The sequence below is a fragment of the Furipterus horrens genome, unplaced genomic scaffold (genome assembly GCF_987537825.1).
Source record: "Furipterus horrens unplaced genomic scaffold, mFurHor1.1.pri manual_scaffold_12, whole genome shotgun sequence".
Lineage (NCBI taxonomy): Eukaryota > Metazoa > Chordata > Mammalia > Chiroptera > Furipteridae > Furipterus > Furipterus horrens.
Genome location: NW_028327182.1, coordinates 16,975,088 through 16,999,822, shown reverse-complemented (window position 1 = coordinate 16,999,822; position 24,735 = coordinate 16,975,088). Strand labels below are relative to the sequence as shown.

The window sequence follows — 24,735 nt, the reverse complement described above, 5'->3', positions numbered from 1 at the left end:
AGAAAAAGCTTAGTTTCAGAGACTAAGGGTGTAGAAACAAGAAACTGCCGCTCAAGTACGGAGTGGAGTGGGGAGGGAATGACATATGGAGAAGAAAACCCAAGAGTTAGGAATAGGTGATGCAAAGTTCTGTCAGAGCTGCGTAAGTAACCTGAATCAGTATAATATTAAGCATGCTAAAATCTAATGGCCTTGGCTTTGCTGTTCCAAAAGCTTTGCTTTTGGGCTACTGCATAATTATCCCTGCAACAGAATTCCGGTTAAGTAAAAGATGGTGGGAAAAACACAATTTAGTGTACTGAACTTCACTTTTCAGTCAGATTTGTTGGAAAATACCTCCTCCACAAAGTGAAAAAGAGCTTTTTCTTGTAAGTATTAACTAGAAAGAAGAAATTAAGATTCAAACACTATTTTTTAAAAAGTAGCATGTAAAAATGTTCTAACAGTAACAAAAATATTTACAGGTGAAGTTCAAATATGTATAGACTACCATATTTCTGTATCAAATTATATCAAAATTAACTATGAAATATACACAAAAATTAACTACAATTCAAATCTAGGGAAAATAACTTACTGAGAACCCGCTATGTGACAGGCGCAACACTGAGACTTCTCATTTACCTGAGGAAGGTCTGAACCGGCACTCTGGGCTTCTGCTGGTTCAGCCGTGCTCGAGGGCACCGGGCCCAGCCGCTCTTTGACAGACTGCTTCACAACAGGCAAAATGGGCTGCGGGACTAAAGGCTGCATTACCTCAGAATGAGAAATAAATGTTAAATCAGCTAATTAGTTCAGGAGAATGGAAAGTCACCTTTGTTATTTTGTTACTAAACTGCCCATGCACAGGATGTCTTAAAAGTGCAGCTTGTAAACAAAACTTAGCCACTTTCCAAATGTCTTCATATAAGATGTTTTTCTTCTCATATTAAGAACTTAGTTATAAATTAGAGAAAAATCTTAAAATCTACCCTTCATTATCTTTTCTTTTTTTAACAAACAGGAGAAAACTGAAGAAACAAACTGCTGTACGACACCTCTACAAGCAATTAGTCTAACACTGCATACTGGCTGATTCACTAATGGAAAGAAAGAGAGGAAGAGAGGGAGAGAAGGATTTCCATGAACCTATAGTCCGATTTTGTGAAATATGTAAAGCCACCATGTACTGAGTGTCTCCTATCTACCCAGAACTTTTCTGTATGCTTTACACGTGTCATCTTATAATTTTCTAAACTAGATATTAACTTCAAAATAAAATGAAACAAGAGGTTAGAGATTAAGCGACTTCCTCAATCAAGTCTACACATTTAACAGTGGTAGAGGCAGGATCTAGCTCCAAAGTCTACCTGACTGCAATGCCTCTGCTCTTCAACACTATGCTTTCTAAGAGCTTTCTAAGAAGAGCATTTAATTCACACAAATTTCTCTCTTACCTTTGCAGAAGTGGTTTGTAACTGCTGGGTGCTTCCTTCTCTGTGCCAATAAACCTTAATAAAGCGATTGTTTAGAACTGCTTCTGTACTTGATATTGCCTTCTTTGCTTCTTCATAAGTTGCAAATTGGATAAGGGCACCTTCAGGATCACCATTATATGCTACCTAAGATTTCAAATATTAAGAATAGTGAATTCCCAAATGACTGTTGGTTCAGAGTAAAATTTCTCAACAAATGAAATATTGGTTTGTCTAAGTAAGATTCCATCTTTACATTTCCTTAAATCTAGATTATTATCATGGCCTATTTTCACTCCAAAAGCACTGGTAACTGAGGACTGTTCAGAGTACAACAGGCTCTTAGAAATAATCCCTATGTCAATAAGTGACTTTGGCCAATATCCAGAGCCAAGAAAAGACAATATAAACCACTTTAAAAGGGGGTAATCTCTAACTAAAAATTACCAAAAAATCCATCTGTAAAATCTTCCAAATATGTAATTTTCACAAAAATATTTCCAAGAGTGCAAGAAAATTTAAGGAAAAAGGTCACATTTTATATAAAACGAAACAGATTAAAAAGTATATGATTCTGCAGACCCATATTAATAAGTAGTAGATGCAAGGCTTTTCACTTCCAATTTCTTTTCTTTCAGTAATAGCAGTATTTTCCAAAGTGTGATATATAAACTACTGGTGGTGTGAAGCAACACGAAACAGGGATTAAGAGCACAGACTCTAAATCAAACTGCCTGACTAAAACCTTGACTGCTTCTCTGATAGGGGCATGAGCAAGTTATTTAACCTTTCTGTACCCCTGTTTCCTCTTCCATAATGGGATAACAATACCCATACCATAGTTAAGAGTCAAATAATACTTCATGTAGAACAGAGTACATAATAAGTATTCGTTACTGTATTCAATAAATATTCACAATAAGAATGATTTTAGGAAGCATTTTGATTCATTATACCTTTATTGGAATTTAAAACATCAATTCATCAATATGTTTATTAGGATAAAGTTATTAAAACTGGTGTTTAAAAAACTTGTATTAAGTAATAATGCAAGTATATACAGACACAGCAAAAGGACCCAGTAGAGAGATAAGGAAATGTTAACCTCACTACTAATTAAGGAAATGCAAATTGAATAGTGAGGTACCATGTTCTGCCCCTCAGCTTTGAAAAATTTCTTAAATTTTATATTTCTGGTGTAGTTAATCGTGAGAAAAAAACATTCTGGGAAATTTTTGTCTAGATCTAAATGTGACAAATCAATTAAATTGCCATAAAAAAATATTCAGGCCTCAGCAGGGCAGCTCAGTTGGTTAGGGCATTATCCCAATACACCAAGGTTGAAGGTTCAATGCCTGGTTAGGGCACATGCAAGAATCAACTAATGAATGCATAAATATCTAGAACAAGTCAATGTTTCTCTCTCTCTATAAACATCAATAAATAAAAAATTTTTTAAAAATCAGATATTCAATGTTAAACAAGTAACTATAAAATAATGTGTATAAGATAGGTACCTATTTTTAAAATATGTTTTTTAAGTTTATATATTGACTAATTGATAAGTAGATATATACATTCAGAATTTAAATGCAAAAAATCTAGCCCTGGCCAGTGTGGCTCAGTTGGTTGAAGCATTGTCTCATAAACTGTAAGGCTGCAGGTTCAATTCCCGGTTAGGGCTCATCCTAGGTTGTGGGTTTGTACTAGGGAGCGTACCAGAGGCCACCTTTCAATGTTTCTCTCCCACATCGATATTTCTCTCTCTCTCTCCCTCCCTTCCCCTATCTCTGGTATCAGTAACCATGTGCTCAGATGAGGATAAAAGAAAAAAATCTAGAATCATACATGGTAAATTGTTAACAATGATATAACTATATTATGGATACAATGGAAAGAGAAACACAAGGGACACAAAGAGTTGGCGTAGACATTTTTTAAATTTTATATAAATCTCCATTGCCCTACCACAAGCATGTATTTTTTCATCTTTACTTTTATATTATTTTTTAAAAGGTAAGAAAACAAAATTATCCTAATTATCAACTTATGCTGTATTCTCTAAATTTTATTATTTTTATCAGGTGAGACAAATAATTTTAATCAAAAAGAGCATCATAAAAACTGAAAAAGAAAAAAGCCCAACATTAATTAACACTTTTTAACATACCACATATTGTAAACTCAATAATAAATAACCTCCTAAGTTACATACACCCAAGCCAAGGTCCAATTGTAGGTAAAGTCAAATACAAACTACACTGATATTTATCTTGAAAAAAATGTTCAAAAATGGTTTAGGAAAAAGTAAATGTTTCGATTACATGGTATTTGGGTCCCATCTGTTAAATGCATCTCATCAGAGAAGCAGCAAAAAGAATTTGACTAAAGCATTCTGTTGTAATGACTTTGAGAAATTTGAGGAAATGAAAACTACAATAAGATTAGAGTTTAGCAATGTGATTATTTAACTTTACTATAATTTCATGACAACCTCTACTGAGTGAAAAGTATATAATATGATCAATCAAAACTGCTGCCTTTTCAAAGTACAAAAGTTATTCAAAATCATACATTTAAAAATATAAAGTTTCATTTCATGGCCAATATAACAAATTTAGACTACCAAAATTTTCATAATATTTTGTTATAAAAGTATTATTATTATGTTAAGTTTTCTGCCTAAATAATTAAGCAAAGAAAACAGAATCACTTCATAGCCCTTACCTGTAAGTTAACCAAAGTTCCAAATCGACTAAAATGCTCATTAAGTTTGCTGATATTATTTAGTTCTGGAGGAACTTTTCTAAGTTCAAGTTTGGTATTTTCACTTCCAAACTGAACCTTTTTCTGGAATCCTGGGCTGTTTGTTCTGTTAAAATTTGGTCTGTAAGAAAAATCAAGTTAATTAATACATTTATTTATAAATCCTATCCCCTATCAAATACAAAGAAATAAAGTTTTACAATTTAAGTTTCTTTTTTATTAACTGAAATTATTAGCTGATAATGAAAACTGAAATTTTCTTCCAAAACAATGAAGTCTTCAAATTAGTAGTGTTCACATCTTTCATGGATGCCAACTGAGACGGATTCTTCCATATCACCTGTTCTCGTGGCACTTTCAACCCACTTCTACCTAAAACTGTTAGCAAGAAAGGTCCAAGCGTCCTACTATGGTCTATTTGCATATTATAACCTTTGTTCCATTTCTGCAAAAGCTAGCTTACTGAAATTTATCCTATTTTAAAACACTGATTAAAAGGTAAGAATGAATGTGTCAACTATTTCCCAACTTAAAGAGAAAAAAAAAGTTATGGACTTCCGGCCAAATGGAGGCCTAGACAGACACGCTACGAATCCCTCCACAACTAAGAAGGAATACAACTACCTCAAAACTAGAGACAATCATAAATTCCAGAAAATCGAGCTGCATGGAAGTTCCACAAACAAAGATATAAAAAAGAAATACTCATCCAGACAGATAGGAGGGGCAGAGTGGGTAGAGTGTGATGGCGGTAGCAGAAGTAGGCTGGCGGAAAGCGAAGTCTCACGTTTTAAAAAGTAGGGACAGACACATACGAAGCATTTCCAGCACCAGACCAGACTGCACAGCTCACGGTTCCAGCACCAGGGAAAATAAAGCCTCATTGCTTCTGACTGTGCAGACCGGTAGGGGTTGGGGCAGAGGCAGAAACTGCCGGTCTCTCAGCGGAGTCTGCTTGTATAAAGGGCCCCCACAGTCCTAGAATGTCCACCCACTCTGGAACAACAGCCAGGATAACAGCTAGAGAGGCGCCAGTCCCATACATAAGTGGAAGAAGTGTCTGGAAAAGGGGCGAGTGCTGAGCAAGCGGCATTGTTTCCTATCAGACCCCTCCCCCACATACAGCACCACAACGTGGTGAAACGGGTCACCCTGTACTGATGAATCCCTGATGCTCCGCCCCTTACAATGTAACAGAAGCGACAGCTCTACCTAAGACACAGAGGCAAACAAACACAGGAGCCTGACAAAATGAGAAGACAGATAAGTATGGCCCAAAAGAGGGAGTAGATCAAGGTTCCAGTGGGAGAACTAAGCGACAAGGAGCTAGCCAACCTAAGAGACACAGAGTTCAAAACACTGGTGATAAAGATGTTCACAGGGACTTCTGGCCAAAATGGAGGTGTGGACAGACACGCTTCATCTCCCTCCACAACTAAGAAGGAATACAACTACCTCAAAACCAGAAATAACCAGAAGTTCCAGAAAATAAATGGAAGTCCAACATATGAAGTTATAAAGAAGTGGTGCTCATCCAGACAGGTAGGAGGGGTGAAGCCGAGGAGGAGAGATCAGTCTGTGTTGTACGCTGCAGTAGCAGTGACGGTGGCAAGACAGCGAAAACACCACAGCGGTGTGAGATGGGTCACCTCGTTGTGACGAGTGCACAGGGCTCCCCACCTATAGCATAAGAGCTGTGACAGCCCTGCCCAGAAAGCAAAGGTAAACACAAAACTATTCAAGATGGCAAAGATCATGATAGAGATCCCAGTGACACAGCTGACCAGACAGCAAATATCTAATCTAACTAAGCTGCAGATAGAAAATCTTTCTGAGGCACAGTTTAGAGCTTTGGTTATAAAAGTGCTTACAGACCTAACAGCAGATCTTAAACAAGACAGGGAATGAATGAAAGCTAGTCCTGATGAAATGAACAAAAACACATACAAAACTAGTAGTGAGGGAAAGAAAACCAGGGATCAAACCAACAAATCGGAACACAGGGAAGGAATAAACAGTCAACTAGTGCATAAAGAGGAAATGAGAAGTGAGGAAAATGAGGAGAGGCTCAGAAACTTATCGGAGAGCTGTAAGTGGGCCAATATCCGAATCATAGGGTTGCCAGAAGGTGAAGAAGAAGAACAAGAAATGAAAAAATTATGTGAAAAAATAATGAAGCAGAACGTCCCTCACTTCGGGAAGGAAATAGACTTACAGGTCCAGGAAGCACAGAGAGTTCCAAAACAACTGGATCCAGGGAGAACCACACAAAGACACAATATAATCAAAATGTCAAAAGTTAAGGATAAAGAAAGAGAACATTAAAAGCAGAAAGAGAGAAGAAGAGAATTACATACAAAGGGGTCCCAATAAGACTGTCAGCTGATTTCTCAAAAGAAACTCTGCAGGCAAGAAGGGACTGGCAAGAAATATTCAAAGTAATGAGAAGCAAAAACCTACAACCACGGTTACTCTATCCAGCGAAGCTGTCATTCAGAATAGAAGGGCAGAGAAAGTGCTTCCAGGGCAAAGTAAAACTGAAGGAGTTCATTAGATCCAAACCACTGTTATATGAAATGTTAAAGGGGCTTCTTTAGGAGAAGGAGAATCAAAACTGTGAACACTAAAATAAAAACTTTATCACAACAACCAACAACAGAAGCTAGGGAACCAAAACAAAGACAAACTAAGTAGGCAACGAGAGTGTGAAAAGAATTATAGGTATGGGGAAAATTATGGGGGGAGGTCAGCAGGGAGGGGGAAGAGGGGAGAGGGAAGGAGATGGTACAGGAATTAAGAAGCATAGTAGGAGGGAGTGGAGTAGATAGGAACTTGTTGAGAGGAACTATATGCACAACCAATGGGCATGGACTAAGGGTGGGGTATAACTGGAGGGAGGGATGTCACTGTGTGGAGGGGAACAAAGGGAAAAGAAATTGGGACTACTGTAACAGCGTAATCAATAGAGCATATTAAAAAAAATTAAAAAAAAAAGATGCTCACAGGCTTGACAGATATGATTGAGTATGGCAAACGCATAAGGGAAGAAGTGAAGGCTATGCTAAATGAAACGAAGGAAAATCCACACAAAACCAATGGTGAAGGGAAGGAAACTGGGGTTCAAATCAATGATTTGGAACATAAGGAGGAAAACAACAATCAACAAGTACAGAATGAGGAAACAAGAATTGAAAAAAATGAGGAGAGGCTTAGGAACCTCTGAGACAACTTTAAACATGCCAACATCCAAACCATAGGGGTGCCAGAAGGAGAAGAGGAAGAGCAAGAAATTGAAAACTTATGTGAGAAAATAATGAAGGAAAACTCCCCATATTTGGTGAAGGATATAGACATACAAGTCCAGGAAGCACAGAGTCTCAAACAAGCTAGACCCAAAAAGGACCAGACCAAGACACATCATAATTAAAATGCCAAAGGTGAAAGATAAAAAGAGATTCTTAAAAGTAGCAAGAGAAAAACAGAGAATTACCTACAAAGGGGTGCCTATAAGACTATCAGCTGATTTCTCAGAAGAAACTTTGCAGCCAAGAAGGAACTGGCAAGAAGTATTCAATGTGATGAAAAGCAAGGACCTACAACCAAGACTACTCTATCCATCAAAGCCATCATTTAGAACGAAAGGACAGATGAAGTGCTTCCCAGACAAGGTAAAGCTAAAGGAGGCTCATCATCACCAAACTATTAATTTATGAAATGTCAAAGGGACTCACTAAAGGAAAAGATCAAAATTATGAATATTAAAATGACAACAAACTCACAACTATCAACAACTGAATCTAAAAAATAAAAACAAAATCCAACTAAGCAAACCAGAATAGGAACAGAATCATAGGTATGGGGATCATTCAAAGTGTTATCAGCTGGGAGGGGGAAGGGGGAGAAATGGGGAAATGGTGCAGGGATTAAGAAGCATAATTGGTTGGTACAAAACAGAAAGGGTTAAGTTAAGAATAATATAGGAAAGGGTGAAGCCAAAGAACGTATGTGCACGACCCATGGACATGAACTAAGGTGGGTGGAGTTGTTGGAGGGGAGAGGGGTAGGTACTGGGCGGAGGGGAGCAAAGGGGAAAAAAATTGGGACTACTGTAACAACATCATCAATAAAATATACTTTAAAAAAAGTCATAACTGTAGACCATACACTTGACACTTGGGAGAAAAAAGGATAAAACTATAGCCCAGAGAAGTTACAATGCTTGCCTTAAGTCACAAAACTAATATAGGACTAAAAATTATCCACTTTTAAATGATGTTAAAACTCTAAAAATGTGTGCTCTTAGTCTCTCCTCAAACATGAAAATTATAAATGAATCGTCATCAACAACCCAACATTCTGATTCCTCACCCCTTTCTCTGAAACCCTTCCTTAACAACTTCAGGGCCTATCCAGCCTCCCTTCCCCTCCCCCAAAAGATGCCTTTCTAGCTCTTAAAAAGGACTGCCCATGCCTACAACTCCTTCCAGTCCCAAACCACCCTTTCTTCCCTGATAACAAGCTCATGACTATCCTTTACACAGGTAGTATTCAGTGACATCTCTAACATAAGGAACATTTTTTGCAGATGGGGGAAGGTAGAAAAAGGAAATATTGTGTCCTCTACCACCACATCATTTCAATATAAAAATGCCTTCCAAGTACCAGACAACTAAAAAACAAATTTTTTAGGAAACAACTTAGACTTTGGGGGGGAAATGCCTCTAGAGCAAAATATTATACATTTTATTTCGAAAAAGAATACCCTACTGTCATAATAATAATCCAACTACTCTAAAAATTACTGTGTAATAAAAGTCCTCAATTTCCCCTGCCAGCTTACTTATCAAACCAAGTCTTCTTTGTAGTAACTCCAGGCTCCCCAGAACCAATGGTTCTTTTCCTTGACTCTGAATCCACTACTATCCTCATAGTGCTTTTATTAGGAGGCTTTTCTGTTGAAAAGAAAGTAAAAGAAAAAACAGATTAACATTTTCTGTTTGTCATAGCTAATTCCTTAAGTTCATATTTTGAAAACAAAGTTTTGGCTTTTATTCAAGTATATATATTTTAGAAAAATAGAAATAAATGTACATTCAAATATAGTAGTAATATAGAGATTTTAACTTATTTCAAATTCACTTCAACCCAACTAAAAAATTAGTAATTCTCACATCTGAAATTAAAATATGACTCTGTGGGCCACTTCTATGGGGGGACGTAAAATCCTGTCACTGTTCCCCTTTGCCATCAATCTCATCACAAATATGACCTTATGACCTTTAAGAATTGATAACTTAGGCTCTGACTGGTGTGGCTCTCAGTTGGTAGGGCATCATTCCACAAAGCGAAAGGATGCTGGTTCAATTCCTGGTCAAGGTACATATCTGGGCTACAGGTTTGGTTCCCTGTAGGGGTGCATACGAGAGGCAACCAGCTGATGCTTCTGTCCCTCTCTTTCTCCGTTCCTTCCCCTCTTTCTAAAAATAATTAAAATTAAAAAAAAAGTGATAATTTAAGAGTTATGATTGAAGAGTTGCTTATTTAAACATCAACTCAATATTAACATAATTCACATACATGATTTTAAAAAGTAAATACTCAAGACTGAAATGCTGTGCCCAAGAGCTATGAATATCTGCTATCAACATTTTGCATTGGTGACCTCCCGTATGTGCCTGGCGGACATGAAACCCGCAACCTAGGCATGTGTCCTGATGGGAATCACACCCACCACCTTTCGGTTACAGGACAATGCTCCAACTGAGCCACACCGGCCAGGGCAACATTACTCCTTTTTTAAAAAGAAACCTCTCCTTACCCTAACAGCTCTTTCCTAAGAGATGTCTATACTCGCTAAGTTTGCTTCCTTACAACCCAACCAGTCACTAAGTCTCTGGAAACTGGCAGCTGCTCCTAGTATTGCCCTCATCTTGCTCTTGCTAAAAACACTGATGTTCTCAGCTGTTGCTGAAGCTTACGAATACATCCCAGTCCTTCTCTTACTTTACCTATCAAGAGCATTTAATGCTGCTGATCACCTTCCACTCCTTATTTTCTCCCTTTGATTTTCATGACTCCACACTCCCTGCCTTTATCTGTGCCTTTTTTCCTTTTCTCAGTGCCTTATGTAAGCTACCTTTCTTGTCCACTGCTTCCATGTAGGCATTCTCCAGGTTACTTACTTGGGCTTTCTAATCTCATTCTATACAACCTCCCTAAGACATCTTATCTACTGCCATGGCTTCATTCATCAATCTAGTGATTCTCAAGGAGGAAGGGGGTAGTATCAGAAACACATGAGAAAGGCTTCTGGAATCTATGTCAGTCAGGCTTGAATATTTGGGTATGCCTTTTTCCATCTTTCTTTATTTCCTACTGCTACCAATGACACAAAAGTAAGATTGTTCTACATGTTCAATGATTCCAAAATCTGTATTTTCTAGCCAGTTGTCTTATGGACATCAGATTTCCAGATTCTATCTCCACTGGACATTTCTACTCAAATATACTAGGCACAAAACAGATTAAACACTTCCAAAACTAAATTTATCTTTTGACAGAATCTGTTCTCCCTCTCAATGAGTATTTTCATCTGCCCAATTTCCAGAGCAGAAACTTAGTGTCTTTAATTTCACCTTCTCCATTACCCCCATTCTAAGTCCCACAAGTTAGAAGTGTTGTCAACCCTTTCCAATCAATTTAAATCTCTCACTCCCCACTGTTACTACCCTAATTCAGTTTCTATAACATCTGTTCTCTAGAATTCTTCAAATGGCTTTAATTGGCCTCTTAACATCCTTCAACATCCATTACTCCCTCTGTTCCCCTCACAAAATTCTCCCAGGTTCTCAAAAGTATTTTAGGGTGTATATGCTTTATCTAGCCCCTTTCGCTGGCCAATTCTGACTTATCCTACACCTCTACAGCACATCAGGTGGAAATATCCAGTATCTATCATGGGTGATGTTCATAGTGAAGCTGTAGTTTCTTTTGTCCAGTGGTATCTTCACAGGACCAGTACTGCAACAGGACTTTTGGTCTTATTTCTGCCTCACAACCCTGGTTCATTGGCCCTTTTGCAGAGTCTTTGAGCTATATCCATATCCTTTTCTATTTTAATGTTACTTATCTAAAGGTTCACTAAGAGGCAGAGATATGACATTTGCCCCAATTTTCTGTATTCTCTCACTCAGATTTTCTGTTATTTAAAAGTTAAAAAGAAAAAAAAACACCCAGAAGCAAGTTCCTCTGGGTATACAATTACCAAATGTGTCTATTACTTATATATATTATGTTTTATCCCCCAATATCCTCTTAACAAGTTGTTTTTCTGCTTAAAATTTTCAGCACTGGTTTTGAAGATAAATGGAAACGACTTTTCCCTTCTTCCTACCTATATTCAATCAAGTAACAGCTATCAAATTTTCCACCTCCTCAGAAATCTGGAAAGAACAATTATCAGGGCCTCTAGGGCCCATTTACATTAGGAGTTCCAAGGCATCAAAGGGTCTGAATTTTTTTTCATTTGTTTAATAAAAATTCCCATCAAGTTTAAAGTAGAAAGTATAATAATATGATTATCACATAACATTCTATGACAAATTTAAATTAAGGCCATCTATAAGCTATTAGAGATATATAAAAATAAACAGTATAATAAGCTCCTAATTATGTAACTGTCACAATCCAGGACATTAAATTTCAAACCAAACTGGCAACAGATGAAAACATTTGGGGGATGAGGAACTGAAAAAGAAGAAAAAGAAACTGAAGTACAGGTAATCCTCAATTTAAATGGGTTGCTAAATCAGTTCTGTGGTACATAAAAACAATGTTATTAATGAAGAATATATTCCTAAACCAGTTCACAGAAAGAGTACATAATGTATCAAAAGGACAGTACTAAAATAATCACTATGTATAATGATTCTATGAGAAAAGGCTTTCAAATTTCTAAGTAGGCACACCAGACATTTATCTCTTAATAGTTGCACTTTCTGTAACTTGTAACTACATGCATGTGTAGCTAAATAAAATGACCACCAATCCAACTTGTACATGATAAAATTTATACGTAAGGTGTTTGATCCCTCTTCCTTCTTTCATCATCAACAAAGAAGTGGCCTGGCACTGGAATGGTTTTAATGAATACTGATCTATAGCAGCATATGGTATGCTACCCCAAAAGAGCAAGAGAAGAGAGAGATGACTTGATGTTGGCGTTCTGGTAAGAGCAAGGGGTATGTGCATGATAAAAAGAAATTAAGTGTTAAAGAGTGACCCAAAGAAAGAAGGGGTTTTCTCTGAACTGCCCGGGTGGGAGAGACTTGGGGGATAAACAGACATAATCTTAAGTGGCTAACTTTTCAATTATAAGCAATCTTATTCCTTACATAGAAACTGTTTAAAAATCTTTTTTGTTTTTAATGCTAGTTATTAGAATGACTCAAGAAGAATTTGAAAGGTGTGCGGGAAAGGGGGCATCCACATGAAATGCTGTCCTGTGATCGCAAATAGAATACAAATTAAATTGGGTATAAATTTAAATGACCTTCACAACTCCATCACAAAAAGTTCTTTGAACACTCAAGGCAGATGCTCAGAATTTGAGTTTCCAATGAACAGATTAAAAAAATTCAAAGTATAAATAATCACAAGTTTACTAAACCACACTAGTTATTGACTATTGTTTATTTAATTAAGTAGGACTTTCAGTCATGATTGACAAGGCATGATTTTTTTTAATGATTTTTTTTTTAACTAGAAAAAAAAAATCAAGGAACAAGGAAAAACTGGAAAGAAAATGGGATTTAAAAATTAGTTGAAATAGGAAAAAGGACATTTTTATTGGCTTACATAGTATTTCTAATATGCCTAAGAATCCATCACTTATCTATAGCAAATATTATCTATAGCAACTGCTCCATCTTTCAAATTAATGTAAACTCTCCCCCTCCTCTTAATTTTCATATCCATTTGCATCTCTAGGACAGCTGTTTTGCTGCCTCAGCTTGTGACTGTCTCAGTCTAAGTGCTATCTTTCCTATTTGGAAATGTTATCAAAAAGTCTGTCTCCTCTGAGAAAAAAAAAAAGTAAATCCTCACCCAAGGATATGTTCGGACTTTAGGGAGAGAAAGGAGACAGAGACAGAGACATAGTGAGAGACAGAGTGAGAGACAAAGAGAGAGAAAGAAACATTGATCGGTTGCCTCCTGGATGCACCCCAACCAGGGAGATCAATCCTGCCACCTAGGCATGTGCCCTAACCAGGAATCAAACCTGCAACCTTTTGGTGTACAGGACAATGCTCCAACCAAAGCCAATCACTCACTTCCTAAAACATAATTCCATCTGCTTAAAATATTATAAGCAAACCAATTTCAAATTCTAACAGCAAAAGTAAACAAAAGTAAAATACATATGAAGTACAAGTTTGTAGAGCTAACTTCATTATAAACTATGAAAGACTATCTTCAGGAATTAAAACATTACTCTCAAGAGTTTAAATGAACCTATTAAGACTGCAAATGATAAAAAATACTCAACAAAACCTACCTTAGAAAATACGTTCTTTTGTAAAATTCCCTTTCCCTTGGAAATACCACATTACCTTCTCTCTCATGGAAGACCAAAGGATTCAAGAAACAAACATAAACACCATCTTTTACTCAACCCCTATAAATAAAGGACCTTTTGGTCTTTGTAACTGTTTTGTCAATCATGATATGAAAATTATTTTAAGAGATTAACCATAGTACCTCTAGGTGGCAAATCCATATCTCCTGATGTCAGTCCTATCAAGTTGGGCCTCTGTGCATGCACTCTGTGTCTATACATAGGTCTGGAAGTGTTTGTTATGCTCGGGGCCTCAGGATTATAGCCATCTGTGTCATATGTATCTGGTAATACAAAAACTGTAATTAAAAAACAATTATAAAACTTCACTTCATGATTTCTCTGTATTGATAACAGAGTAAGGAAACTACATATTACTAATACAAAGCTAACATATTTCAAATGTTTTAAAAAGGAAATTTGTTTTATAAAATAAAAATGTTATTTAAAAAATGTAATTTAGCTTTTTTGAAACAAATCATAACTGAGGATTTATATTTAATGTACATTCACCATATCTACATTTTCATTCTATATCATTTCAGTGAGAAAAAGGCCTACTACAGCAATTCACTCTAAACATTTTACAATTCCTCAAATAAACTATGCTCTAAAACTATTACATCATGAATATAGAGAAAGCCAAAACTGCACCTGCAGTGAAAAGAGAGGGTGGAGCAGGAGGAGGCTGGTGATGAATGCCAGTTGTTACTACAGCAGGAACAGAACTGGTTGCAGAGTTTGGGGGAGCATCCATGCCAGATGGCTGCAAAGGAGGAAGTGGAGGTGGTGGTCCTGTCAAAACCAAAGAATAAGAAATATCATCTGAAAGCAAACAAATAAAATAAGTTACTTGTATATCCAAACACAACAGTCTCATTCATCAAACTATAATATCTACAAACACCAAGCTCTTACAACTATATTAATTTTCTAGGGTAAAATATCCTTTAATGTTTTCCAAAACAGGTTTCTCTTAAGCTATAAAGGATTACAGGCAGCTGAGGTTTATCAGGGATGTGTATAATTTAGAGCCACTCCGAATCATAGTCATCTATAGATTTGGCATAACCAAGCAAAGTAGTCATATATTCTAAATTGGAATATCTTGCTCTTTATTTCTAGTATCTATAAAATTACTTTAGGTACTTTTAATAAAACCAAGCATCAAGCTATTAACTTTTTTAAAAGGCTATGAATGGACATATAGTAAGTACAGGCAAATAAACATATTTACTTACCTGTGACAGGTGGCAGACTGGGTGGTAATGGGCCTGGTGGTGGTACTGGGGGTCTCAAATTCACAGGTGGGGGTGTAAGAATTGGTGGAGGTGGGGGAAGTCCAGGAGGAGGTGGCCCTTCCACAACAGGAGGCTGTGCTGGGAAAGGCAGCATACCAGGAAGATTCACATCTTCTACAACTACCGGGTCACTTCCATGATCAAAAGGGCACATGTCTCCTCTCATACAGAAACCCTTTTCTGTGAAAAAATGAAATAAAAATATGGTAAGTCCTGGTCATATAAATTTTCTCTGAGGTAACAAATGTAAGATATTTAAAAACAGAAATATTTTAAAATAATGAACAACTGTAATCAATCATATCACAAGAGTTAACTACTAATTCCAGTAATTTACAAATACTTACCAAGTAAAAATATAGCTAACACATTCACTAAAAAATATATCAACAAATTCAAGTGAGTATTCCTAACTAGCAAGATGGTATAACACTTATATATATGAGGCCTGTCCAGAAAAAGCCCAGCCATTGTTAATATAACAAGAACGGTTTGCATGACTTTGATGTAACCTGGCAGCAAAGAAGAGTGGACTGAAATGAGCATGTGTGAACAATGATGACTTCACTGTACTAGTCAGGGAGGCAGTAGACATCGTTGAGGGAGCATGTGTACTTTGTGGCTGTCGCATTCAAAATGACTGAGTAGAGCAATGAATCTGCATCAGATTTTACATTAAGCTTGAACAGAAACTATTCAGATGATTCAAATGGCTGCACCTATGGGTAACGAGTGATTGGCAACCTCATCACAACAACACGCCTGCTCATACATCATGTCTAGTGCAGAGTTTTTTGGCAAAATATCAAATCACCCAGGTGACTCAGTACCCCTACAGCCCAGATTTGGCTCCCTGAAACTTCTGGCTTTTCCCAAAGGTAAACCACCTTTGAAACGGAAGAGATTTCAGACTGTCAATGAGATTCAGGAAAATATGATGGGGCAGCTAATGGTGACTGGGAGAACTGTGTGAGGTCCCAAGGTGACTACTTTGAAGAGGAATGAGGTGTCTTGTCCTATGTAGTTTCTTACATCTTGTATCTTTTTCAATAAATGTCTCTATTTTTCATATTGCATGGCTGGATACCTTCTGGGCAGACCTTGTATATCTGTCATTAGAAACACTTCCTATACTTAAATCTCAGTTAAAACTTTAAGAATATTGCAACTACAGCTTTCATATAATTTATAAAACTTTCACAATAAAACCTTAAGAGTCTTCATTTATAAAATTCTTAAATTGGCATTATCACATTTCTAAGTTCTGTTTATATGCCAATAACCATTCATTTTTAAAGAAGTTTCAGTAGCAGATTCCTTCATAAATAACTGTAGATATTGTTCTTGTCTGCTACATTCCAAAAATATATTAAGACTTACATGCAAATAAGCAATATCTTTAAATTAATATTCAATAGTCAGTGGTAACTAATAAAGTTTTCAATTATACGGAGGAATTTATGGGTGCTTGTGATTATTTTCCCATCATTTCCAAAAGATTAAGTCTTTGAATAACTATGAGCAACCTAAACTTACAGAATTTAGTCAGCTGGAAATATTAATTCAATACTTCATGAAACAGTTCAAAGACTTACCATCATAGTCTCTACACCGTTTCTTTGGCATTGGTGGTCTGACATATGAGTTATGGTCCACTTGGTCTTCATGAAATTCAGACCAACTTTCAGTTGTGTTATTACCATGATGTGTAGGAGCAATTACTGTTATCGTGCTGCTCAAAGTAGGTACAGGGTAGTGACCAGATGAAATATTAGGTACCGAAGAAACTGGAGTATAATTGTTTTCCAGTGGATCTGTTCTATCCAGGTCATACTTAGGTTTTACCAGATCCCTTTCTGCAACAAAATATAGAAGACCTATAAAATTATATTTAAAAAAGCCCGTGATCTAAGAAAAACTAATATTTTTTGATAAACCTAGAATATGTCCAAATTGTATACAACCCTCCTTTTCTTTTAAAAACTAACAATGAATACACCATGTACCAAAATAAGCTATTTTTCTTTTCGATATGACCTAAACTATAAAACCACACATAAAGCTGCTGTTTACAGAAAAGACTTTAAGATTTTCTTCACTGCAATCATAATATGCATAACTTCAGCCTACCAAAGAAAATATACAATAAGTAAAAGTAGGGTTATTTTTTCTGCAATGAACATTTCATTGTCAACCATGTAAAGATACCAGCATGCCTTTTTAAAGTGAACATGATTTGACGATGTGACTGGATGAGCAGATGAAGAAAAAGGAGTTCGTATTAAACATGAGCAAAGAAATTAACTGGCCTATATACGGTCCTAACCAAAGAGAAAAGTTATTAAGGAGATTTGTTAAGTGAAGCAATGTGCAGAGAGGCCCAGTACACATAGATCACAAGGGGAAAACTCGAAAAGAATAATAATAGTGAAGTATAAGGCTTATGCTAAGACTATAAAAGTATTTCCTAAATTAAAAATGGCTACACAATTAAGATTTTAAGGGTAGCTAAAATCTAAGCTTGAGTAAAGGTGTTTTACTCAAAGTTGTTTGTTGTTTTATCTGCTATAGTATCTTCCTTTCAATAATAAACATTGCAAGGAGATGATACATGTTGGAAATGACATGGTCTTGCAAATACACACATCCAAAATAAAACCTTTTACCTGTTTTCATAGTTCTGAAGTATAACTGATATGTAATTTACTGAAAACATTTAAAGTATACAATTTAATGAATTCTGATCTATGTATACACCTGTGAAACCAAACACCACAATCAAAATAATGTACATACTATATACATACTCAAGACGCCCAAAAGCATCATTGCGCATCTTGATAATCCATCCCTCCTTTAAACTATCTCAGGCAACCACTGTTTTCTGCCATAATAGATTAGTTTGTATTTTCTAAAGTTCTATACATATATATTCTTTTCTGTCTGACTTCTTTCACTCAGCATAATTATTTTGAGATTCCTGTCCATGTTGTTGTATCAATATTGTTTATCCATTCACTTGTTGATGGACATTTAGTTTGTTTCTAATTTTGGGCTATTAGAAATAAAGCTGCCATGATCATTTGTATACAAGTCTTTGTGTGGAAATATACTTTCATTTCTCTTTGGTAAATACCTTGGAGTGGAATGGTTGGATCATTTGGTAGGTGTAGGTTTAACATTTTTAATATATTGTCAAAGTGTTTTCCAAAGAGTTCCAGTCTGTCTTGATCCTTACCAATACTGAATAAAGTCAGTCTTTTTAATATTAGTCATTCTGATGGATGTGCAGTGGTAATTCATCGTGCTTTTAATTTGCATAAAATAAAATTTTAAAGAAAATTTTTAAAAGAATTCACTCGGGCCAAATCAAAACAGAAAAAATTGTGACAACGCTGATGAAATTAAAACAATTTTTAAGACCCTAAAGTAAGAAGTATTTTCAGAATAAAAAAATTCCAACCAAAATATACACATATATGACCTACCTCTGCTTCGTGTTCTGCTTCGGCTTCGAGTCCTGCTTCTATCCCTGTCTCTGTCACGAAGCCTCTCTTTACTCCAACTTCGACTCCGACTCCTGCTGTAACTGCGACTTCGCCCTCGTCTTCTGTTGTACCGGTCTCTGTACGAATCTCTTCGAGGAGGGTTTCGATCATAATCTCTTTTGCGAGAACGATCATCTTTTTTCCTCTCATCACGACTTCTAAAAAAACACATGATCAATTTTATGTAAATAATTTTTAGTAGACACAGGTAAAAACTCTAATTAAATGCAGAAGTAATTTAATTCTTGTAACATCATGATTCTTTATCACACCATCAGAATACAAACACAGAAAACTCAAACAACTAAAAAAACTAAACATGATCTGCTTAAATACTCTAAAACTCCTTTAAAGGAAAAACTCAGTCTTAATCTTTAATCTTATACATAAAGGCATTTATATATATGTCTTATAGTACATGTTGTCCTGTAAACATATAGTTGTACATATGCACACTTACGCCTTTTCTCATAGGCATGTATCACATGCACTGCATTCTAAATGCCTTTGAAGCCCTAACAAAAAATAATAATAACATATTCATATTAAAGGGAAACTTCAGGCAAAAAAAAGAAGTCTCATTAAGATTTCACTGGAATTTGAAGTATAAAAATTATAATTAAAAAAAGTAATAACAGTAACTATTAAATGCCAAACTGTTCTAATCACTTCCAGGACCTTCAAATCTTAACTACATATTCTTGGTAGAAAAATACTGAGTTATGCTTTCTTAGACTAATAAAAGAATAGACATTACTTGCCCCTGTTAAAAGATAATCAAGTCTAAACATCTGTATAAAAGATAACCAATGTCTAATCTCCAGACACGGTTCAGTGAATTAATCACCTGTTTTCTCTGTATCGGGAGCTTGACTGGGGAGGACTGTGATTTAGCCTTCTGGAAAACTTCTTCTCTCGCTCTTCCTCCTTTATAATGATCTGGTATACCAAAAAAAAAAAAAAAAAAAAAGTTGTAGAACTTAAGCAACAATTATTCCTTGTCATCTTATTATTTCAATGACTTAACTGATATTAAAATATAAAAGCAAAATTGTCATCCTCTAAAAGCATCCAAACAAACAAATTTCTCTTCTAACTACGGTCATTTAGTTTAACCACACAAGACAGGCATGCTGAAAGTTAAAATAACTAAAGAAACTCATAAATGCTTCTTGTAGGTAACATTTAGTGGTGAGAAACATCTTAAGCAAAGTGTCCCCATTTTAACATTATTAGTGAAAACCCAACTTTATTCCTTCTTTCAAAAGTCCACAAATTAGGGAATATAAGAGAATGCATTAGCACTAACCAAGTAATAAAAAAAGAGAACACTTGAGAAAACAATAAGTAAGATACAACAGTTCTGCAGTTTCTCGTGTTAGTGTGGCAGCTATATATCTGTTCTTCCTATATAAGACTTCCATTTGCATTAAATAATTAGCAGATAGCAACCTTGAAAAACATTCCCTTGTTCAGTGCTACTTTGTCAAGACCAGAATTTTCCATGCTGTACTGTCCAGAACACTGTTTCCATAAGACATTAATAGGTGTTACTAGAAAAGAATTTAGAGGATAAACAAAATCAGGAAATATTGAACATGTGGCTTCCAGAAATGTGATAGGGCCCAAGATTTGCATTTTTAATAAGAACCCTAAGATACTCTGATGTAGGTTATCTACAGGTAATGTGCACATGTTTCAATTTACGCCAGTTGTTCCAGCATCCCTAGAGGTACAAGTGTCTCACTACCAAGTGTCCCACACCGGATGATAAATTAAAATAGAAATCCTATCAACAGACCAAACTCTGATACTGCTTTAAAAGCCTTATTTTAAGAGTTTGCCTTATTTTCTTGTAAATACTTTTGTTCTCTCGTTACCCACATCAACCTTCCCCCATCAAAAAATACTGGATACAAATAAAACCCTCCTTAGGCACTTTTTCATATTTGCTTCAAAGCACACTCAAAAGTAATTTATGCTGACATATTATCATATTCCACAGTATGTGTTCAAGTGGGAACTTTTACAACACCCACAGTATTTTTAATCCAGATTGCAATCTGACACTTTGACAGTTCTGAAAGATCAGGGATAAACAGCCTTAACAACTGGTTAAAAAAACTGTGCTAAAATATCATTACATAAATAGATGTAAAACTAAGGCTTTGCCACTAACTGGTTTGGGGGAAAGACTTCTTACTGCTTCTCAAACCAAAAGCCCATGATTTACTAAAGATTTTTTAAGAAATTGCCCTGGCCAGGTAGTTCAGTTGCTTAAAGCATTGTCCTGATATGCCAAGGTTGAGGGTTCAGTTCCCAGTCAGGGCACATACAAGAATCAACCAATGAATACATAAATAAGTGGATCAACATATCAATGTTTTTCTCTCTCTCCCTTCCTCTCACTACCTAAAAAGAAAAAGAAAAAAAAAAAAAGATAAGAATTAAAATATACTTTGTAATAGAAAAAATCAGTAACCAACCTAAACTTCCATCAGTGGGCAAAACTTAAATTATTGTATATCTCCATATAGCACAGGTGGTTGCCAACACAATATCCACTATTTCTTTCTTCCTTACTAACAGAATCCCTATACTGTTTGGTATGAAATAAGCAGTTATAAAATTATGTCTGGTTTTCCCCCTGCAGAGACAAGTAATGGGGGTATTGTATTTGTGTGTGTCTGTGTAACTATGTACATATACATATATTATTGCATAATAAACACATATTAGTTATAATCTGGGGGAAAAAATATTTATGAGGGGTAAACACACCAGAGGTCAGAACCACATTTTTCACAACACAATATTCTCTCAATACTAATAGCAATTACCATTTACTGAGAAACCTACTATGTGCCACATACTACATCAGGTACTTTGTAGACATTATTTAACTCTTCCTCACAACAACCCTATAATATTTCCATTTCACAGCTGAGTAAACTAAGGCTTGAAAAACTAATGTTTTCAAGGTCACAAAGCAGTGACTGGTAAAGTCAAACTTTTAACCAAGATTTGTTTGACTATAGCTAGGCTAACTGCAGAAATATTACACTTTAACTGTTAGTTTTTTTTCTGGAATTACAATCTTTAAATGACAAACTGAAGAAATCGAATTACTATATGATTATTAAACAAAAAGGGGTAATCTTGTATAAAAGATAAAAACTTCAAAACCTGTAAAGGTCCTGTAAAGGTCGTTTTATTTGACTACCTTAAAAATAGCTCCCTACAAAATGCCTGTGGAACAGAAGCAAACAGATCTATTGCCCATCAAATATTTTCATAGAACACATATCATAAGAGTCCATAGCTATAAGACACTGTGCAGAAAGGCCTGCTTGCAAGGCAGATCCTTAGCTGACGCCTGCGAACTTTTATTTCTGGAGGGAGGGTTCCCGGCATTCCCTGATAATAATAGCTCACTTATGTCTGTACTCTTTGTGCACACAGTATGGTTATGGTGAACACTTGCTTTCCTCATGGGAACCTAGAACATAGTAGGCAGAAAGTACCTATGTGGCCAGACCTAAATAAAAACACTGGGCACTGAGCTTCCATGGTTCACACATATTGTCACTGTTCCTTAAGCACATCTGTGTGACTCCACTGGGAGACAATGGAAGCTTGCACCTGTTTCCCTCAGACTTTGCACCACATACTTTTTTCCCTTTGCTGATTTTGCTTTGTATCCTTTCACTGTAAGAAATCATAACTGTGGCCCTAGCCAGGTAGCTCAGTTGGTTAGAGCATTGTCCAGATACACCAAGGTTGTGAGTTTGACCCTTGGTCAGGACATATATAAGAATCAACAACCAATGAATGTATAAATGGGTGGAAAACAGATCAATGTTTCTCTCTCTCTTCCTCTCCCCCCACCCTCCCTCTTTTCCCCCACCTCTCCTTCCTCTCTCTCTAAAATGCAATAAAAAAATTAAAAAACAGTAATAAATTTTAAAAAAGAAATCATAACCATGAGAATGAATATATGCTGAGTCCTGCGAGTGCTCCTAGCGAAATCACTGAACGTGGGGATGGTCTTAAACACTCCTGACACAGATACAAAAAAATACAACTCAGTTTAATTATCCTTTATATGTTTTTAAAGAAAACAAAAGGTTTAACACAAATCCTTACCTCTTCTTTTTTTATATCTTTTTCTGGGTGCTGAAAAAATTCCACCTTTATGCTTCCCGATGATGGCTGCTCTGGAGGAGGTAGATAACTCTTTGTATTCACAGCATCAAAAAGTTTTTCCACAAATATCTGTGTCTCTAAAAATAAAACAAGTAAACAAAAAGCCCACATATTAAAAGACATTTGCTAAGACATTATTCTCCACTTAAAAGCTTCTTAACCAGTGTGCCACAGCACTAGTCCCACAGTAACACTGATCCGTTCAATTTTCAGGGTGATGGAGGAAGGAATGGCCAGAGCTTCTGGGCCAGTCACTTCCAGCCATGACTAATTTCCATGCACAAATACAAAGATTACCATCCTCTAGAGGCTGGCTAGTGAAAAACCACTGTGCTAGACAACATTCAAAGTAGTTTTCTAAGGAGTAGTATCTTTAAATAAACAAGCACTCAGTCACTTTCTTAATCTTTAAAGAAAATATATCATGGTTTTAAAAAAGAGCATAAGAATGGTAATGAAAGAAAAGGCTTCTTTATAAATAAGCAATGGATATAATTAACGGTAATATATGGATATAATCAGCAATAATACTGTTTGTTCAACTTCATTACAATTAGAGCCTGTCTCTTACTAAGTTCCTTTAATAACTGTGGATAATTTATTTTTAACTTCTATTACTATTTATTTTATGATGAATTTACTCCTGGGCCATAATTTTTGTTTCTTCAGTTTCTTCTCAGATATCTTTTTCGTCTGTGAAACCTCCTCTTCTGGTTTAGGAACAACCTGCTCTTTTCAGTAGGATCATCTAGGTATGGCAGGGGGAGCTCACAGATGGACTAATCCGCCCGTGAGCTCTGTACGTTCTGCACCACATTTTGAGAGCTTTGTTTCTTCTGGATGTGCTCAATGACCAGAAAATCTACATCCAAACCCATAACTCTATTTCTAAGCATGTGCAGCAAAAATTCAGCACTCTTTTTGGGCCACCTATCCTATGTCCAGCCCAACTGTCTGGCCTGGGCACACCTACCAATTCCACCAATATAATGATGAAATGGGGCAACATTGTTTCTATAGAGTGACATCGTTCAGGTGTTTGGTGGCTTTTTGATATGCACACCTTTGATGGCCTGAGCAGTTTCACAAGTGCTCTTACAGTGAACTCGAAAATCTGAACCTCCTGATTTGCATGATTTTGTGAGATTTTCTGCAAGTGAATAGCGAACCATTTTCAGAGGTCACCTCAGGCTGCTTTCAGGAAGAGCTAGAAAATCTTATATTAAATAACATTAAAATAAAGTAGTATTTTTAAAACAAAGATCTTACCTTTTTGAAGAAATACGTCCAGTTGATCAATGCATAATGCCTTTAACTCTTTTTCACTTTTGTCTTTTTTTACCAAAGCAAGAACATATTTTGCTAGGGCTGATGGATCTGCATCACAGCTAAAGAAAAAAAGCAGTTTGAAAAAAATTTAGCCGTAAATAATTGCCCACTCTACAAATTCCTGTTACAAATTGACTTAACATAAAAAGCAGTTATATGAGTTAATATATGTAAAAAGCACCTAGCTTGTGGAAGGCAATTAAGAAATGTAAATTCTCCTTCATATTCATATACTTTACATGATACGTGCAGTTATCATTCAGTATCCTTCCAAATATATATTAAAAACTCAGTAGGCTGTATTACTATTAAAAACGGAAATTATAATAAAGACAATTTGAAAACATCAAAAACTAATATAATTGGTGTGTTATGACAAAAATACCAAAAGGCTTTTTCCCCTCCAAAGTAGATAAATAGCCAGAAAAATACTGAAAAAGGGAGTAATAAAAAAATCTTAAAAATATACCACTGAATATATTACTTTAACAACAGAAAAGAAAGTCTAGAACTAG

At 35.8% G+C, this 24,735-nt stretch overlaps 1 protein-coding gene across 5 annotated transcripts in view; it reads right to left on the bottom strand.

The window, feature by feature from the left end:
- RBM26 (RNA binding motif protein 26) overlaps nucleotides 1-24,735 on the bottom strand; it is an 87,109-nt gene that overhangs the window by 35,380 nt on the left and 26,994 nt on the right. For 2 of the 5 annotated variants that reach the window (XM_090258940.1, XM_090258939.1), the window contains exons 2-13: nucleotides 24,161-24,279; nucleotides 22,832-22,968; nucleotides 19,533-19,624; nucleotides 18,626-18,843; nucleotides 16,733-16,993; nucleotides 15,078-15,317; nucleotides 14,491-14,631; nucleotides 13,980-14,120; nucleotides 9,061-9,172; nucleotides 4,182-4,341; nucleotides 1,437-1,601; nucleotides 625-756 (exon numbers count right to left, since the gene is read on the bottom strand). In XM_090258940.1, coding sequence (XP_090115066.1) covers nucleotides 625-756; nucleotides 1,437-1,601; nucleotides 4,182-4,341; nucleotides 9,061-9,172; nucleotides 13,980-14,120; nucleotides 14,491-14,631; nucleotides 15,078-15,317; nucleotides 16,733-16,993; nucleotides 18,626-18,843; nucleotides 19,533-19,624; nucleotides 22,832-22,968; nucleotides 24,161-24,279 — 1,918 coding nt within the window. Of the gene's footprint in view, nucleotides 1-624; nucleotides 757-1,436; nucleotides 1,602-4,181; nucleotides 4,342-9,060; nucleotides 9,173-13,979; nucleotides 14,136-14,490; nucleotides 14,662-15,077; nucleotides 15,318-16,732; nucleotides 16,994-18,625; nucleotides 18,844-19,532; nucleotides 19,625-22,831; nucleotides 22,969-24,160; nucleotides 24,280-24,735 lie in introns of all 5 variants that reach the window. The other 3 variants (XM_090258937.1, XM_090258938.1, XM_090258942.1) reach the window with 3 other exon arrangements.